Below are 17,916 nucleotides of genomic sequence, written 5' to 3'. Positions count from 1 at the left end.
CAAACGGATCAACCCGAAGCCAGTGGTCGGAGAGCGATGGTTGTTTCAGTAGTGGGTTTTGAAACTCTAAAGTTTGGAGTCGGCCGTAGCTTAGCGTGCTTGCTTTGTTCCTTAGACCTCAACTCCAAGTGTGACTATTCTCGAAACCCTCACCGCCACGACGAGTAAGGCGGTGTAAAGGTTTCGACGTTTGCCTCTACTCCACACCGGTTTTGCAACCGGTGTCCAAGAGCCACGATGGCAGCTTCGAGAAGTATGGCGCGAACATCTGCAACAGGCTTCGAGCGGTGAATGGAACATGCCGTGCTTTCGCCTTCTAAAATGTTTCGCTATGCACGTCCCAACGATAGTGAGGGCACCAAGGAACATCCTTTATGCTCGACAGGAACGCGGGATGTGATGGATGTTTGTGACGCGCGCATGTTGCCTCATTAGCTTCGTCACGCACCAAGCGTTGCAGAACTTCTCGACTTCCCAGCGTCACGGCTAACAGTGCCAGCGATACACCGACAAGGACTTAGTTCGACGCCACCGCCTCAATTGTCGTTCCGTTACTTTGGAAATTGTTGCGTTACTGTTTTGCCTGGTTATTATCCTATTTCACCCTGCGCAGCCATCAACCATCCAGAGGGCCCTGCTCAACCCAAGCCCGGAAGTCACGAACTTCCTTCATCCACAGATACCTTATGCATATCTCCTGGATCTCAAAGATGAGAAGACCTGCGTCCAATTTGCCCTTGCTCATTGAGCTCTTGATGAACAGCAGCAGTATGCTGATAGCGCGAGTCTGTGCCTCTTTTCCATATTCAACAATTGGGATACCGTTTTCTGCGCCGTGGCCATTGCCATTCACAGTCAGCTCTGAAGTCGGCGGAGGCGCTTCCATTGCCTCGACGAGCCGTAATGCGTGTTGTATGAACCGGAGTATGATGTTGGGACCGTCAATGCCCAGCTCCTCAAAGGTGTCATCAACAAGGAGTCTGGTGAGGAAATCCAGCGACGAAATCTCCAAGGGGAGCCGCGAGAGCTCCTCAGCAGCCGCCTCCGGATCCTCTCTAAGCGTGCGAAGCATGCTCTCTTCCCAGGACTCGGAATTATTAACCGAGTACGTTTTAGCATTGCACGGTGTTTTCTTTTCACTCGAAGGCGACTCTGGCTTGTGCACATGATTTCTAGTCGCTTGCCCCTGCGGCTCTGGCAGCGTGTCCCAGACCTGCGTTTCCACCAGCATGTGCATATACGGCACCATGTCGAATTCCGGCAGCGAGGCCTCGTTCTCGAGCATGCGCTGGTATGCGCGCCAAGTCGGCTCCTTTGGCGACAGCGGCTTATCCATCAGCAATCCCTTGATGCATCGGGCCCTGATGCGCAAAATCTCGTCGGTAGTGACTGTGTTCTTCATATGGTTGTTGGCGGCTGTGTCTCGCTGCCACGCCGCAAGCTCCTCATCAATGCCAATGAGTGCCTCGATCCAATGCGATAAGAAAGGCTTGAACCGCATGGGAATGCCCTCGTTCATTGTCCAAAGTTTGTATTCGCAATTCAAAATGGCCGCGAGCACCTCCAGACTCGGCTCCACGGCAGCTCTCTGTCCAAACGCATCGAGCGTGTTCTTGACCCGCAGCGCCTCCTCAAAATGGTCGGGATTCCTACGTAGCGATTGGGAGAGGGCGTCTAGGTCGCGGATCGCATCGCACCCTGGTCGGTTTGGATCGCTGATGAGGCTGATTTCGGCGTGGGTGAGGGTAGCGGTAAGGTAGCTCATATTGGGCGGCATTTATATCGCGCTTTGCGCTTTGAAGAGTAAGAATGTGCAGGGCGAGGCGTTGGAGACTGAAGGGAATACATAGGTTCGAAATGGGTGAGGTGTCATGGTGGTGGGTGGTGGTGCACAACACGTAAACCCTGGAAGGAACGGGGGGCGGGTGCCAAGCATCGCGCTCCGCCCGCCAGACTAACCCTACATGGAGGAAATCAATGGTGCGCGTGCGGTTTCGACTGCGAGTTTTGAGCAAGCCATGTCGGACTGTGGGGTAGTAAGAAAGCTGAAATACCATGGATTGTGTGCCGCTGGTATTCCGCGTGCCCGGTTCTAGGGGAGGGTCGCGTCCAAACCTTGGTAGTCAGCGGTGATCAGCGCTACCTCCAGCATCAACAAAAACCACCGGTCACCATGGAAACAAACTCAGTTTGGTGCGAGTTGCGAGAAACATTCATACTGTCAATTCACACTGACAAAAGTAACAATCATGTTGTAGAATACTCGATTAAGTTGTTATTATGGTACGCTCATCGAGATGCTCTAGGATGCTTCCAAAGCAAGCAAGCCAAAAAGACCCCTCCTCCAGGAAACCAGGGGCTTCATAATACAAAGAGAGTCGTCATCATTTACACAAAGCCCAGCCAGGCGCGCAGCCGTCGCCGGACCACCAGATGCGCACATTGCCCCAGATATTAGCCATGCTCAAAAGAGGCTAGTAGCATGGACCATCGAGGGACATGTCGGAGACTTTGGTGTTGGTGAACAAAGGAAAAAGCAAAGATGGGTATCGTGAGTCGACGAAATCGTCTTGCCGTAGTCGCGGCGTCGAGAGGAGTTGTTGATGGTCGCGCGCCCCCGCTAAACGGGCGGCGGGTGTGGGCAGGTTGGGTGGGTGCGCGGCATCACTCGCATCCCTGCCCGCCTCTGAGCTGCTACGTCATCCTTGGGTGTGGTCATGAGCTGCCCCCCCCCCCCCGATCATCTGCCATAAATACTCTACTGGCTGCCGCTGCCTGGTGCCGCATTCAATCACACCATCAACCTCTCCATCCAACACACCTCTTCAAAGATCCACTGAACTACTACTACTACCACCACTTGCTCATTCCGAGACCCCCACACCACCATGCCTTTCACCGCGAGGTACGTGCGACCCCAGCGGCCTATAAGCCTCGTTCTATAGCCGTTGATGCTAACGCCTTCCAGCGACATTTGCAAGATCCTCCTTGCCATCATCCTCCCGCCTCTAGGTGTCTTCCTCGAGCGCGGCTGTGGTGCTGACTTCCTAATCAACATCCTGCTGACCATCCTTGGTTACATTCCGGTGAGTTCCGGTGTTTGCGCACTGCACCTGATGCAGGGTGATTTGTTTTCCTTTTTTTTTTTGCTGACGCCATCTCCCAGGGTATCATCCACGCGCTCTACATTATATTCAAGTCTGCCCGCCTGCCAGTTTTTTAGCGCCACACCGCATGCACAAAGTGTGGCTGGCGTCATAAGTCCCGTCACATCCGACTCGAAACCAAGATTCCAAGCTTCCAAGCCTCCCCAGCCTGTCGTGTGCGCGCAGAAGGGTGGGAAGGAAGGGAAAAAAAGTTTTTCAAGCTGCGCTTTTCCGCCTCGAGCGAGCAGCTTTCTCAACACACCTAGACTTGCTCTGGTCTGTGACGCACGCCGCGATGCAGATGCAAGCACACACACACACACAGGCTGACCGACGACGGCAAGCCCCGGAATCTTGGTACTACACAACAAATAAACGCTGCATGCATTGCGTCCCAAAGCGGCACAATCTAGACTTGGATTGCCCAGAAATCTCTCCGGCGTATGTCGTCCGCCACGGGCGTATGGGAAGAGAGAGAGAGCGAGGGGAGGGGGGGGATGTTCAAAATTTGGCTGCCAAGAGCGCTGATCCCGCACCAGCCACAGTTGTTCTGTGACCATCCGCTGCCGATGCGCCGAGTTACCCCGCGCTAAGCATCCTGCCACGACGCCACACAGTGGCAGTGCCTTCCTTTTTGCGTTAGACGTGGCTCGCATTCGCGCGCGGCAAGGCTGGCCAGCATGCTTTGCCCCCCTGCCTGATGTCACTGTCGAGATTTCTCTGTGGCATACTCGCCAGCCAACACACATGCTGTAATCACAATGCGTACCTGTGTCATGCATCACCGCCGCAAAGGCTTGGCACACAGCCACTCCTGCTCGGCCAGGCCCGGAAGACTGGGCGTAATCAATATCCTCGTCGCAGGTCGTGCGTCTTTTTCTCATGGGCTACCGAATACGAGTAAGATATAGGCAGGGAAACAAAATGTCCTGAGGAGTCACGTTTTGGACACGTCAATCTATTCTTGAGGGGAGAAGTGGTTTTGCTGAATTATTCAACACATTATTCAAGCCAGCATACATTGTATTACTCTACAAAAATAATTACTCTAAAGATATTCGACAAATGTTGGAAAACCACATCATATAGCCAGGCCCTACGTAATATCCAGGCGCAGCATGCGAGTGCACATAGACTTGCTGGGACGCACAAATGATAAAATGTTTAGCGAATAGCATGGTGTACGCGTACGCGCATTCACGCCAAGTCTCGACGTGTGAGGCGCCACAGCTTGCGTAAGCAACCCGTTTCTTGGCTTGGTATTTGTCGCCGTGTATGTATACCTTAGTCTCTAGCCGAAGAGGGTAGAGAGGTCTTTTTTGTTTTGTTTTTCCTCATTGGTAGTATTCCATTCTATCACACACCACGCATCAAGCATCTAATCTAAATAAATCCACAAACCCATAAAATCCAGAAATCCAATCAAGGTTGAATTTCCTTCAAAAAAAATCTTGCACCGTGCTAACACAACACATTCTAGAATGTAGCCATAGTAGAATAAAATCAAACGGTATCATCCACATGCACATCCATCTCCCACTCGCACTCACGCCTTCTCCGCCTCAACCTCCTTTTGCAAATCCGCCTCGACGCCCCTCTGCCTCGCCTTCCCATCGTCATGCTGCCGTCTCGCCTCCTCCTTCTGCGCTTCATTTCCCGTGAGTCCCGCAACAGCAGCCCCGATATTGCCTCCAACACGGTCTCCAATTCCCTTTCCGAGATCGTTAACTTGGCCGGCGGCCTCCTGGCCTTTTCCCTCTTTGTTCTGGCGGATGCCTTCTTGCTTGAGGCCTTCTGCGCCTAGGAACCCGCCGACTGCTTCTTTGGCGGCGCCCATGTTTTGGTTCCATGCGCCGCTCGTGCGGTCGGGATCGTCCTTCGCGACGCCGCCTTCGGCGCTGACGGAGAAGGGACCAGCTTTGGCGGTGGTGTGTGACAGGTCGTTTTTGGCGTCGGCGGCTGTCTTGCGGTTTTCGCCTTGGGCCTGGAGAGTGGTTAGTATGGCATGCTTATTGTTTTTGAGCCACCTGGGATACGCACCTTATCGGCGGTGCTGCCAGTCAGAGAGCCAATTGTGCTTTGAATGGCGCCTGTGGCCTTTTCGAGGTACGACTGGCCGGTTGAAGTGTCGCTGGTCGACATGATTGCTATGGTTTGGTTGGACACTAATTCAAGGTTCAAGTTCTTTAAGATGAAGATTTTTTACTCTAGAAATTCTGCTATCCAGAGACAAGAGGCGACTTATATCCTCAGTTTGTCACAGAGGCCGTGGGCGCAACACATGTAAGGTATGACGTCACACCCCCACCCCGCGTTACCTTCTTTCACAGCTGCACAATGGCCCTGCATCAAGGCAGCTGGCGATCTGACGACAGTGGCGCTTGGAAAAAACCGAGCTGCGAGAGCCATGTGGCATTTGTGTGAGACTTTGCACAACGGCGATGCAGATCGGGGGTTAGAGATGGTTCGTCGTGTGGGGACGAGATGATGCAATACCGTGTGCCGCGTGAGCATCTGGACCTAGTCTAGGCAACCGGATTGCAGTTTTACAGGAGCGGTGATGTTACACAGCAACTATTCGTGTCTAAGTATAGTACCGTCTGGGAATAGTCTTTCAGGCAGCGGTGCATTGGAATGGCCATGGCCGCTTCTAACCACACCCTACCCTCATGACGAAAGCATACAAAACACGTCTACTTATGAAACAACAGGCACACACACACACACTGAACGCAGACCTTTCAACGGATCATAATGCATTATGGCTCTACTCGCAGTAAGGGGAGATGAAAAAGAACTCTAAACCCATCGGGTATGTCTGCGAGCCCAGTATGTAAAAAAAAAGAAAGAAAGAAATAACGCCAGACAAATGCTTTTGGTCCATCCATCATTCATACATATATCCTTCACCAGTGGCAGATGCCTCCTTCGCTGTCGTCAACACTCCACGTACCGGCGAGACCGACAACCTCTACCTCTCCGCCGAAACCCTCAGCCACCTTGCCTAGCCGTGCAATACCATCGTCAACCCCAAACGACGCGCCAATTTCGGCCGGCCCATTGTTAAGCAGGCGTTTGGCCCAGGCGTCGATTGCCGGCTCGCCAGTCTCGTCTCTGGCCTGCTTGAGGAAGGGGATCAAAGCCGTACCACCCGTGCCGCGCAGCTTCTTGCTGCCACTCCGGTTCATGGTGTTGGCAAGATTGACACGCTGAGTGGTCGCTTGCTTGGGCGACATGGACCGAGAGTGAGATCGTGTCTCGCGCGACTTGATGATGATGTAGCGGGAGACGAGTTGAATATGCTTGTCTCGCAGGGTCCGCAGCATAGCCAAACACGCATCATAGGCTGTTGTCAAAGCACGATTCCTCCGATTCGATGTGACGTATTCCCGGATATTGGCGACGCTCTCCATGTGCTCGAGGAACCGGCGATGGGGTCCCGGCATGTAGTTGCGCATGTCCTGGATGAAGCCATGAGAAGGTCCAGTTGGCGCTAAGTTACCTGACTCAGTTCGCTTCTCACCGGTCGGTCGGTGCTCGACGCCTAGGACTACATCAAAGAACTGAATAATGGAGCTCTGCGCGTTACTGCCCCCACTAAACTGCACGTAGTCCTGCTGACCGGACCCATCGTCAAACATGACTCCGTTGGGAAGGCCGGCGTCGGCCATGTTCTTGCTTCCCGCTAGGAACGGTCGAATACGGTGGTAGAAGACGTGAGGATCACAGCTCTCGTACATGCGCTCCAGAAGTGAGCCTATCTCGTCCAGCCGCTCTGAAAAAGACCTCAGGCACTGCACTACGGTGTTGCTGTCGTTGCGCCGAGCTGCTGCGATGGCTTCAATCATCATGGGAATGACTGGGCCGGCTCTCGCCTCAATGGCCACTGAAACTAGGTAGAACCACGATTCGTCCAGCGAACCAGTAAAAGTCATCTGTGTCGCCAGATTGTCCAGAGAGTCTGCAGGCTCGCCGTCAAACAAAGGCCGCCAGTTCCACAGACAAACGGCTGCAAATGTCGCAACCGGCGGCAGTTCCAGGTGACTGCATGTTTGCAGAAACGGTATCGAGATGGATGGCGGTACAATCTACTCAGACCCATTAGCTATGCAGCGCATGTTGAATAAAAGCAAACGAAGCTTACATCTGCTGGCTTGTCACCTCCCCAGATGTATGCATGCGCAATGAATCCCAGGACCGAATACGCTCGCCGCCACTCAGCTTCAGTGAGGAGAAGTTCAGTCCCCAGCACAGGCAGTGTATCGACGATCCTGCGTAGACGCTTGGCCAGTATCAGGCTCTGGAAGTTGCGCACGACCGTCTCCCAAGGCTGATAGTACCGGTCTGGCAGCACGTCGAGCGGCACCTCGTCAGGCAAGAAGCCGTTTCGGACCGACACATCATAGTCACTTAGTTTGGGTAGATCGGGAAGCATGGTGTCGACGGTGAGACGAAAGAAACTTTGGCCGTACAGCTTAGCGTAAAAGCCGGAGGGAAAAAAAAGTCAGTCAGTTGGGAAGGCGGGACACGCTGACCCAGGCCCGAAACCCCAGGGGGAGAAGGGGAGACTCGAGAATGGAACCCCGTTTGTTGGGCCTGAGGGAAATCAGGCCAACTCGGAGACTTGGATTGGGTGAGGGGACTCGGAATCGGAATCGGAGGGAGAGAGAGAGGCCCTTTTTTTTAGTAAGTAGCAACTAACAAGAGACCATGGGCAAGATAGCGTTTATTTTTTTTTTGCCACTCGAACCCTTTTTCTTGGCTACCCAAAGATGAATCGCAGTAGCGTGAGAAAAGAAGAAGAAGAAAAAAAGAACCCGAGAAGAAGAAGAGAGAAGGTTTTAGGAGGGGGGGGCGACGGGGGACAAGGCAGCTAATTATGTGGTTGGCGTGGGGAGGGAAGTGGGTGTGTGGACGAACAGGACCCAAAGTGGCCTTAGTCAGAGGGTGGTTTCGGAATGCAACGCTGGGACCTTACTAGGGCGGGCTCCAGACTCGAGTGTTTTCGAGTGTGTGTGAGAGGCAGAGCGAAGGGAGCAAAAGGGCCACGGGAAGGGAACCTTGTTTGCGACCAACCCGAAACGTATCGACACTAACAGGATGACAGTGTTGGGCCACCCTTTTGTGCGAGCGCGCTTGATCTCTCTCTCTACCCCCACCGCGACCACCACGTGCGGGATGCCAAATCATGTAGGCGTACAGAAGAGGAAATGGAACGAGTCCAGGTGCGAACAGCCCCATGTGCAAGCTGTGGGAACGAACGAAAGAAAGAGAGAGAGAGAGAAAAAAAAAAGACAACCCAACCCAACAGCATGACAAGCAGATTTTCCGGCCGCGGGCTGGCGAACCTCGGTGGACGAGGCAAAAAAGGGTTCAAGGTGTCACTGCGGGCCAGAAGCAGGGCGAAACACGCAATGCTCAGTCATGAGTGGCATGATTTGGGGAAATTTCTCTCTCTTTCTCACTCACCTCGCCTCCGCCATGGCACCCCGCAGTGAGCATTTTTGATTCCGTAGGCACCCGCACTGAATGGGGGGGAGGGGGAGCTGGAGGTGGGATTAGCAATCAATTCACACATGGATTGAAGGTTTGGTGCTACGAGCAGAGGTAGCGCGGCTCGCCGACGGGCAGACTAAGTCAGGTTTAGATGCGCTTCCACTTGTTACTTTGTCTCGCGCGCTCGCTCTCCACTCGACTCGACTCCACACCACACGCGCTACTCGTCTATAGCAAAAAGCGTCTGTGCCCCTTTGCATAACGGCTCCCAACCGAAATCGGCCGCTCTGCCGTAAGGGGGGCAAAATGCGGTTAAATCCGATCCATGCGACCACGACCGCCATTGCGCTAATAGTGGCCGTCGTCCAGCAACGCGGCCAGTGTGCCTCGCTCGATGACATGCCCACGCCGGGTCAAAGGATCGTGTCGTGTGATGACTGTGACTGTGGCTGTCTTATCTCCATGGCGACTCCTCCATACAAGTCAAGCAATCATATTTGCCGCCCCCCACTCCGCAGTGAGTACCCCATCGGTTCGCCGACACTAACTCTGCAGCTGCAGCAGTGCCAGGCTAAGCCTGCAGATCAGGTACCGCATCACCGCGCAGTCACGGTATTCTTCATCTCTCCTCTGCTTGTTCCCGTGGACCGAGAATTTGATACAAGGCCATGGAGCCAGGAGCAAGGCATCGGTCAAAAAAGGCAAATTGACTCATGTCTGAAACTGAACACGTGATGCCCTGGAGACTACTACACTGCCATATATACATGCACCAGCAGCGGCGAACAGGCCTACAGCCATGAAGGATGCGCGATAGTTCATCACCGCAGCAAGCAGTCGCACTATGCTCGTCCAACTTTGAAACTCAAAATCTACATCTTGTCAGCACGCGACCACCCTGATACTTGGCAAAGGTAAACTCACATCATTCTTCCCCACAGCAACAACATCGTCTTCTGCCACTCTCCGTCCGCCCTCGGTTTCTACGTATGCCATTGGCGCATCTCCCATGACCTTTCTGTACACGTCGCCCACCGTGCTTCCCTTCTTGACCAACACACAGTCGCGGAATACTGCTGTCGAACTCGCAGACCCACTCGTATATGTGTGGATATTTCGCACGGGGAATACTGGCACCAGACCAAGCAGCTCAGCCGCCCTTGACAGCACTTGCACCACCCCCGTGCTGCCAAAGCGGTACAGCACCATGTCTTTGAGGTTCTCGATTCGCGTCTTGAGCTTTTCGTCGAGTTCCTTCAATCCCCCACCCTCTGGATCGCCTTGCTCAATCAAATCCTCTCTTGTATCGACAAACTCGCTGCCCTCGACGTATTTGACGAAGCCTTGCTTGGCCAGTTTCCTGAGGAAAACCTCTGATATCGCGCTGCAGAGCACTATGCTTTTCGGGTCTTGCATCTTCGCAATCTTTGCAATATTCTTATCCGCATCCGGGTGGTCGATTTTGTTGAGCGCAATGACCGTCGGGAATTTTTCGTCGGTAAAGGCGTTAACCACGCGCTCAATCGTTTCGTCCGACCAGTCCTGGAGAGGTTCCTTGAGCGCGAGCCGGTCAAGACACCGTGCTACGACACTGGATGTCGACCCATAACCCGAGAATTGGTTTTGCAACGTTTCAACGGCTGTCGCTTTGACTGCTACATGCCTCCTCTTGATGCTGCCCCACTTCTCCATCAGGTTGCCTTGTATCCACCGCACAATCTCGCTCCTTAGCCACACGATATCCTGGCTCGGGTCGTACCCTCTTGTTGCCTTGCCCTCGGCGTCCGTCGTCCCGCTGACATCAACCACATGCACCAGCGCATCCGCGTGTCGCAAATCGTCCAAGAACCTGTTTCCTAGACCTTTACCCATGTGCGCACCAGGAACAAGCCCAGCTACGTCGAGTAATTCGATTGGCACCGATCGCCGCCCCTCTACGCAGGATCCATAGTTGGGTTTGCAGCGGTCTGAGAGGTTAAGACGGGCGCATGGGCACGAGATTTGCAGGTATCCAATGGCGCGCTGAGGATCGATTGTGGTAAAGCTAGGGAAAAGTGTCAGGTTACCGTGCTACAAGAGCGCTGCGCTCTTGCGTGTGGCACAAGGAGGGACTTACGGAAAGTTGCCTACATCTGATCAGCCTAAAACTTTCCCACATGCAATTTGGCGTTTACGGACCGACTTTGGAGGAAGCATCTGTTAAGCTGCCGTGGGATACATCTTAGAAAGGCCCATGGAAGAGGGGACTTGGAGGGGCATTACGCACCTATTCAGAGTAGTCGACTTGCCTGACGAGGGCTTGCCTACGAGACCTATGAGCGGGTCGCGTGGCATTGCAGATGTATGCAAAAGAAAAAACAAAGAGACGTGGGTATCAACGCGGGTGGTCGCCCAGTGCGTGGGAGTGGGAGTGGGAGTGGTAGTGTGAATGTCGGCATTATCAAATTCGTGACAGGGCTTATCGATAGTGTGGCTGACATCACGAGTGATCTACGTCCTAGGTAGTCCAAGTGGCGTAGCCCATGCCAGCAAATCAAACCCCCCTGTATGGCCTGTAATTGCTCCACGAAATTCGGCACTGCCTGTAATTGCTCAAGGAAATTTGGCACTCGTAACAAATCTCGTCTGAGTCATGAAACAGCACATGCTCGTAATGCCTGATTGCGTGCGACAGGATATTGACTAATGGTGACTGCACCCCAGTAATCAACCGCCAATTCCCATAGTATTAGAAATCCTAGATAAATACATCTATCTTGTGAAACGCCTTAAGATGCTGGTCATATCAGGGATCCCGTCATACCCCTCCCTATCCAAAATGCCCATCAATACACCAGTGAAAATATGCTCAAATTGAGACTTTTTTTCGGGGGGTATAAACGTCGCTGAATGTAAAAACATGAATGTTGACAACCACATGAGCACACAACTGCAAGACAACCCCTCCCCCCTTCTCCTCCCTTGCTAGTGGCAACAATCCTTGTGTACCCATATAAATTACTGTAGAAGAGCCCTATGAAATGCCGAGGTAGTCGTTGATCTATGGTGAGGATATTTCCCCGCTTGTCTAAGGCTATGAGCGTGATTTCTAGCACGTTGTTAGCACGTGCGAAGATGATCCTGAGCATAACCACTTACGAGGCTTGCGATTGCTGCCGCCGAAGCGAGATCAGGCTTGCCTGATACGCTTCGTTGTGCCGCCCGCGGCAGACCGCTACCCGAGTTGGTGTTGAGCGGAGCTCCATTCGCAGCACGCTTAGTGCCAGAACCTCCAGACGTGACTCCTTGAGTGGTTGAGTGCCGTCGGTGCGGAGCAGACGCCTTTACGGGAGATTGGCTGTTCGACACCTCGCGTTGGGCACTAGCCGCAGTCCCGTTTCGGAAGCTGGGAGCTGGTGGTTCGGGAAGTGGTCGAGCGCGCGGCTGAGTCGCTTGTGGCGCTGGCACGCGCTTTGCGGGCGACGAGACGTTGGTGGGAGCGTTGTAAGTTCGGCGCTGCTGAGGGGGCTTCCGTATGCCCGTGATGAATTCGTGCTGCATGGCTTCATCGGGCTTCATGCGTCGTTCAGGGTCCCACCGCAGGCATCGCGAGATGAAGTCCAAGAAGGCCTCATCGTCACACTTGAGGGCCTGCTGCAACGTCTTCGAGCTTGGTCTGCGTCTGCGGCCCTTTGAAGATACCGTCACTCTAGGCTTGCCCAGCGAGTCAAAGAAGAGCTTCTTCCGGCTGCTCTTCTCAATCAAATGTTTCTCGGGAGGACCAAATATTTCCATGATGCAAGCCAGCTGCTCCTGCTCGTTCTCTCCTGGGAAGATGGGGTAGCCCGTGAGCAGTTCTGCAAGGATACAACCCAAACTCCACATGTCGATGGGCAAACCATAGCTCATGCCCAGAATGACCTCGGGAGATCGGTAGAATCGAGACTGGATGTACGTGTAGACCTTTTCCGATTCGAAGCAGCTGGATCCGAAATCAATGACCTTGATCTCCGAGTGCAGGGGGTGCGCCAGCAGAATGTTCTCGGGCTTCAAGTCACAGTGGATGACCTTTTGTTGCTTCAAAAGAACCAGCGAGGACAAGATCTGCTTGCTGAAACGACGGATCAAACGCAGCGAGAAGCCCTTGAACTCGTGTGCTTTGATGAACTCGTACAAGTTCATGCCAAGCAGCTCCGTGGAGATGCAAAGATGGCCTCGGAAGTAGAAGCTTTGTGTAAAGTTGATCATACTGTGCTTGTTGTCGGGATCCTGAACACGTTTGTTAGTAACTTGTTGCATCCGCTATCTCTAATGCCCACTTACCCATTCGCGAAGCTTTTGGAGAATGTTGACCTCAACCAGAGCTTGTTGGTGGAACCGCTTCTTGTTACGAATGATCTTGATGGCCTCTAGCCCTCCTGTCTTGTGGTCTATGCAACGCACAACCTGACCAAAACTGCCCTTGCCCAAAACATCAACCACTTCGTACCGGTAGGCCAGGTGGTCTCCCAAGACGATGTTGTAATCACCGCGATCGTCATCGTAACCAAAGTTGGCCGATTGGGCGTTGAGGTCGCCAACATGCTTCTTGGCGTTCTTAGTGCCACAGAAATATACCTCCTTGTAGTCGATAATCTCGCCTCTTTCGAAGATATTGAGGTTTGCCATGCGTACGGCATCGCTTGGAGTGACACGCTCTTTGGCAGTAGCGCGCTTGCGGAGCTCATCCACATCCCGCGCAGCATGCTCAAAGTCTTTGCGCTTACCAGCGAGCTTCTTCATCTCTTCATCCGCGAGCAAGTCGTCTCGGTCGAGGTTGGGGTCCAGGTTGCGGGCCTTGAGCATGTTGGACGAACTCTTGGTGCCCAGCATGCGTTGCATTGGCGTCAAAATAGACGACGACGACTTTTGTGTCGGCTGAGCGGCAGGCTGCTCGGTTTGACCAGACACAGCACGCGCTCCCGCACTTCCGGCAGGCTTGCGTGCATTATTGCCCTTGTCAACCTCATTGTCGTTTGCAATTGCCGTGCTGGAGGCTTTGCGGCGTCCAAAGTCAAGAGACGGCCGAGAGCGCTTGGTGGCAGGAGTCGGGCTGGTACCTGTACCAGCGGCACCGCTCCACGTAGCAGACGCTGGTAGCTTGGGCGGGGGCATGCCGGTGTTTTTCGCTGGCTGTAGCTGCGGCTGCGGTCTCGACTCGTCGGGCCGGGGCCCCTGCTTTCGAGTTTGCGGGGTTTGCGATGTGTGGTTTGCTGCCTTGGACGAAGCTCGCCTCCAGCCACTCAAGCTCAGCTTACGCCGCAGCGAAGAGGACGAAGAGGGCGTCTCGGGTTCTGTCGAGGTGGACGTGTGCACCGACTCGGCCGTGTTCTTCTTCTGCAAAGGCCGTGGGCCCGCAACCATGCTCTGCATCTCCACGTCCTTGTTTGGCGATTTGTACTCTCCACTCCGTCGTGGCTGTATACTGGCAAATTCGCCGCTGCCTTTTGGCAATGAGTTGGACGCAAAAGGAGTCGTGGTTTGCCTGTTTGGGTTCAGGGTCGGAACGGGTATGGTACCGATGTTCGGATGCGTGTCAAGCGGAGACTCTGTTGCGCGTAGGTTAAACGCAGAACTGCTGCTGCGTAAATGCTTGTGGTATTCATCGTGGTTGGGGTGCCTGGAGAAGAAGCTGGCTTTGGAGGCCGTCATGGGCGTACTCGGCGTCTTGGCAGCAGTACGCTTTGGCGGCGGCGTGACATTGCCTTCGTCTGCATCGTCCAAGGGAAAGGCTGATAATCGGTTGTTGAAGGGAGTGCCGAGGGGCAGCAGGTTGAGCGGCGGCAATCTGATTGGCTGCAAATTCTTCTTGCTGGATTGCTGTACCGGGGTTGTCTTGTCGGGTTCCGGTGTGTTGCCCACCGTCAAGCCCCTCCGGTGCCTGATGGATCCTGTGCGGGGGTTGATCAAAGGAGCATCTGGCATGTCATTTTGACCGGCTCCAGGCTGATGCACGTCGGGCGTTGCTGCCGACTCGTGCGATGCGGGCTGGGAGGCTCCCGCCTTGGACGGCTGTGCCGAAAAGGCAAAGCCGCTGCGTTCAAGATCCTTGGGGGATTCAAATGCTTTGGGGATGGCCGGCACAGGGGGCACCTCTTCCTGTTCTCCACCAGCTGAGCTTTGTATGTTTCGTGGCTTCGGCGCGGGCAGTCGTGAGCCGGACGGAGCAGGATTGGTACGCAGAGGTATGGACGACGGAGGTCCGACCTTGAGCGAGTTGAGGCTCGAGTTGGACGAGAGGGAGACGCCCGAGGCATACGATTTTCGCTTCTGCTCAGGCGTCGCGCGGGCCGACGATGGCGTCATGCTGCCTCCAAGCCTCATGGCCGGAGACTGGCTAAAGGCACGCTCGTCAAACGAAGCGTCGCCTTGGGGAGTCGGGGGTCCGACCGGGCCTCCTGGAGGCTGCTGTTGCTGGTTCGGGTTTATAGACAGTCGTCTCAGTCGGCGTGCGTCGGTGGGGCTGATGGTTCTGGCGCCGAGGCCGGAGATGTGTGGTGCAGTGGATTGGCGCTTGCTAGCGGCCGAGGAAGGTGTATGCGACCGTTGAGCGCCCCTGCCAGGTGAGCGAGTGGTACTCTGAGACATGGAGGCCGGGTCTGGCGTCATGGACGAGACAGTTAAATGACCCGATTGCTGTCTTGAGGGGGGCTGCAAAGACTTTGCTTTTGCGGTCCGTGTGGCGTTTGCGAGCTTGGGCACTCCCGAGGGCGTGTTATTGAAGTTGACCGACAGGGTTTCTCGGCGGGAGCCAATGTCGGTGGGCATGTTGAGCATGTCGCCGCGGTCGAAGCTGTGGGTTGGCATCATTCCAGGGCCAACGCTCTTTCGCGGGGGGCGTGCGGCCGGGTTGGGGGGTGCCTGTGAAGAGAACTGGCTCTGGCGGCGAGTGCGAATGGACATGTTGCTGGGGGGCTGGGGCAGCGAGGGCGTGTTAGCGCCAGATGCAGGCATGCCGCCACTGGCCTTGCGGGCAGCCGACTGGCTGAAGCGGCGGGCAAAAGAGCTGCTGCGTGCAGGGCGCGTGTGGCCAGGGGTGCCTGTGAAGGTGGGGATGGTGTTTGTGTTAGTGTTTGCCATGGTGACGGTCGTGTTGCTGTTGCTGTTGTTGTTAGTGTACGTGGAGTCGGCAGGCACGCTGCTCATGAAGGAGCCCGGGGCGGGAAAGTCACTCAGGGCGGGCTCGTAGGCGAGGCTGTTGGCAAAGTCGTCAAAGTTGACCGCGGGCAGGAAGTCGTACGAGACGGCGGCGCCATGCCCGGCGGCGTCGAGGCCAGCAGAGTCGAGGTGCGGCTGCTTGGAGAAGCTGAAGCGTGGGTTGGAGGGGACAGGGCGCGTGGCCGCGTTGGCGGCGAGCGAGGAGGGCAGGAAGGAGGAGGCAGCGCGGGCGTCAGCGGCGGAGGCAGCGCGGGCGTCAGCGGCGGAGGCAGCGCTGGCAGGAGTGGGAGTGGGAGTGGCACTGGCACTGGCACTGGCAGCACTGGCGGCACTGGCACCGGCAGCAGCACTGGCAGAGGCTCCGCTGGCTCCACCGGCGGCGGCGCTGGTCATCCTACACAGATTCACGCGTCAGTCAGGTCGGTCGCCAGGTCACCAAGCAAGCGTGCGTGCGTGCGTGCGTCGTCGGTACCTTCGGGTTGTTATGGCAATGGCTGGCCCATCCAGTCAGCAACACACAGTTAGTATACTGCACCCATGGGCTAATAGCAGCACGGCCAGGGCTGCCGTCTCCCTACACGACGACGACCCGGCCAGACAGGGGCGGCGTCGACTGGGGCCGTCAGCTTCGGGCCTAGTGTGGCTGTTGTGGGCTCGCCGTGTCGTCGACGACGGCCGTCCATCTGGCAGATACATTGCCATCACCACGCTGCTGCACGTCGAGCGCAGTGCTTTTTCTGCGCTGAACCACTGCTCCAGCCCTCCGCCCGCCCGCCCCTTTACCGTCGCCGTCGCCGTCGCCATCGCCGCATCCGGCTCCCTGGCGTGCGTGCCCAACGTCCGCCAGTGCAGTTGATTAGCCATCGCTATTTCTCATTAGCGGACCGCCCACCGTCCTCACCGCTGCTGCAGCCGGGCCCTCAGACCAGACATGTCGGCATAGTCGACTCTGACGCCCAAGCGCAACGCTTGGAGACGCTCTCGGCGCATTCACTCGCACAGCAGAACTCGCACAGCTGGTGCTCCCACCGCGAGCTGGCGTGCGGACCATGTCGATGCAGCCGCGAACGACGACTCGATCCAGCGCCATGCCATCCACCAACGAGCCCGGGCGGTCAGGGTCCACCGTGTCGGACGCCTCTAGCGGTTCCTCAGGTACGAAAAAGCATTTAGGGGCCAGCCGCCGGGCCTGCGAGCCATGATGCCATCCATGTATGCTAACACGGCCACGGCGTGCGCAGAAGACCGCGTGCGCAAGTTCCAGAAGACGGGCGACGAGGGCTGCCGGGTGCGCTCCACGGGCGCCGCCAATGCCTTCACCACCACCACCCCCCAAGCCCCGTCCACCGCGCCGCCCCCATCATCGTCGTCTGCTGCCGCCGCCGCCGCCGCCCTGCCGCCCTCCTCATCTCGGCCGCTTCCCTCGTCCACGACGTCTGCTCCCGGACGCGGGCGGGGCAAGGTGCCGCTGGGTCCGCGCGAGCGTCCCCACGACTTCTCCAAACACTGTCGCGCTCCTCGTTGCCCTCCAAGCCGCCGCCTTGGCCGCCGACGCCGTTGAGGGCCTCGCTCTCGTCACAAGCCATGCCGCGCCTATGTACGCCCACTATACACCACGCCCATGTGTCTGCCCCATGCCGTGCGCCTTGCACCACCCGCCCGTCCTGGCCTCGCCTGCACATGCCGCCATGGATTGTTGAGCCCTGCTGCATGTGCCCGACTGAAGCCTCGAGCTGCCTTGCATCTGCTGCCCCCGCCCTGAATCAGGCACATGCTTCGACGAGGCACGGCATGCCCTGACTAGCAGCCCTCTAGCCGGCGCCATGCTGTGTCAAAGAGCGAGACTGCACCGCGACACCAAGACGGCGCCGAGTCGCAGAGGCTTCACGTCGCTGGCCCTGATCACTGATCACTGATCACCACATGTAGCCCTCCCTGCTCCTCAACCGCGCACGGGCCGCCAGTGTGGGGAAGCTGGGCGGAGCCGACAAACGTGACACAGCGCCACCCTTCACATGCATGTGCGTCATCTACACCACCACCACCACCACCACTGCAACCCTCAAACCTCCCTTCCTCCCTCCCGCTCCCGACCCCG

At 56.0% G+C, this 17,916-nt stretch overlaps 7 protein-coding genes across 7 annotated transcripts; 2 read left to right on the top strand and 5 right to left on the bottom strand.

Moving 5' to 3' along the window:
* Window positions 1-616: 616 nt before the first annotated feature.
* On the bottom strand, window positions 617-1,765 carry SETTUDRAFT_25734 (uncharacterized protein; the record flags this gene model as incomplete). The annotated part of the gene is made up of 1 exon (XM_008023660.1): window positions 617-1,765. The coding sequence occupies one exon, from the start codon at window positions 1,763-1,765 to the stop codon at window positions 617-619; it is 1,149 nt and encodes a 382-aa protein (XP_008021851.1).
* Window positions 1,766-2,951: 1,186 nt separating this feature from the next.
* On the top strand, window positions 2,952-3,223 carry SETTUDRAFT_102512 (uncharacterized protein; the record flags this gene model as incomplete). The annotated part of the gene is made up of 2 exons (XM_008024112.1): window positions 2,952-3,086; window positions 3,167-3,223. 2 exons carry the CDS (start codon window positions 2,952-2,954, stop codon window positions 3,221-3,223), a joined length of 192 nt encoding a protein of 63 aa, XP_008022303.1.
* Window positions 3,224-4,692: 1,469 nt separating this feature from the next.
* On the bottom strand, window positions 4,693-5,288 carry SETTUDRAFT_103365 (uncharacterized protein; the record flags this gene model as incomplete). The annotated part of the gene is made up of 2 exons (XM_008024111.1): window positions 4,693-5,130; window positions 5,187-5,288. 2 exons carry the CDS (start codon window positions 5,286-5,288, stop codon window positions 4,693-4,695), a joined length of 540 nt encoding a protein of 179 aa, XP_008022302.1.
* A 764-nt stretch (window positions 5,289-6,052) lies between these two features.
* On the bottom strand, window positions 6,053-7,581 carry SETTUDRAFT_102413 (uncharacterized protein; the record flags this gene model as incomplete). Its single annotated transcript, XM_008024110.1, has 2 exons — window positions 6,053-7,234; window positions 7,291-7,581. The coding sequence occupies 2 exons, from the start codon at window positions 7,579-7,581 to the stop codon at window positions 6,053-6,055; spliced, it is 1,473 nt and encodes a 490-aa protein (XP_008022301.1).
* A 1,800-nt stretch (window positions 7,582-9,381) lies between these two features.
* Window positions 9,382-10,999, bottom strand: SETTUDRAFT_167308 (uncharacterized protein). The gene is made up of 5 exons (XM_008024109.1): window positions 10,909-10,999; window positions 10,821-10,846; window positions 10,759-10,768; window positions 9,567-10,686; window positions 9,382-9,514 (listed from the first exon to the last, which is right to left on the bottom strand). The coding sequence occupies exons 1-5, from the start codon at window positions 10,974-10,976 to the stop codon at window positions 9,485-9,487; spliced, it is 1,254 nt and encodes a 417-aa protein (XP_008022300.1). The 5' UTR covers window positions 10,977-10,999; the 3' UTR covers window positions 9,382-9,484.
* A 742-nt stretch (window positions 11,000-11,741) lies between these two features.
* SETTUDRAFT_103138 (uncharacterized protein) lies at window positions 11,742-16,211 on the bottom strand (the record flags this gene model as incomplete). The annotated part of the gene is made up of 2 exons (XM_008024108.1): window positions 11,742-12,890; window positions 12,945-16,211. 2 exons carry the CDS (start codon window positions 16,209-16,211, stop codon window positions 11,742-11,744), a joined length of 4,416 nt encoding a protein of 1,471 aa, XP_008022299.1.
* An 808-nt stretch (window positions 16,212-17,019) lies between these two features.
* Window positions 17,020-17,379, top strand: SETTUDRAFT_37102 (uncharacterized protein; the record flags this gene model as incomplete). Its single annotated transcript, XM_008023721.1, has 1 exon — window positions 17,020-17,379. One exon carries the CDS (start codon window positions 17,020-17,022, stop codon window positions 17,377-17,379), a length of 360 nt encoding a protein of 119 aa, XP_008021912.1.
* Window positions 17,380-17,916: the final 537 nt, after the last annotated feature.

Source organism: Exserohilum turcica, assembly GCF_000359705.1.
Source record: "Exserohilum turcica Et28A unplaced genomic scaffold SETTUscaffold_11, whole genome shotgun sequence".
In the NCBI taxonomy this organism is placed as follows: Eukaryota; Fungi; Ascomycota; class Dothideomycetes; order Pleosporales; family Pleosporaceae; genus Exserohilum; species Exserohilum turcicum.
The sequence above is the reverse complement of the archived record's forward strand: the minus strand, read 5'-3'. Positions and strand labels throughout refer to the sequence as shown.

Coding starts and splice junctions, on each gene's coding strand:
- SETTUDRAFT_167308 (XM_008024109.1), bottom strand. CDS start 10,976: ATGCCACGCGACCCGCTCATAGGTCTCGTAGGCAAGCCCTCGTCAGGC. Junction 10,847..10,908: donor AAGTCGACTACTCTGAATAG/GTGCGTAATGCC, acceptor ATCCCACGGCAG/CTTAACAGATGCTTCCTCCA. Junction 9,515..9,566: donor TTGCTGTGGGGAAGAATGAT/GTGAGTTTACCT, acceptor GACAAGATGTAG/ATTTTGAGTTTCAAAGTTGG.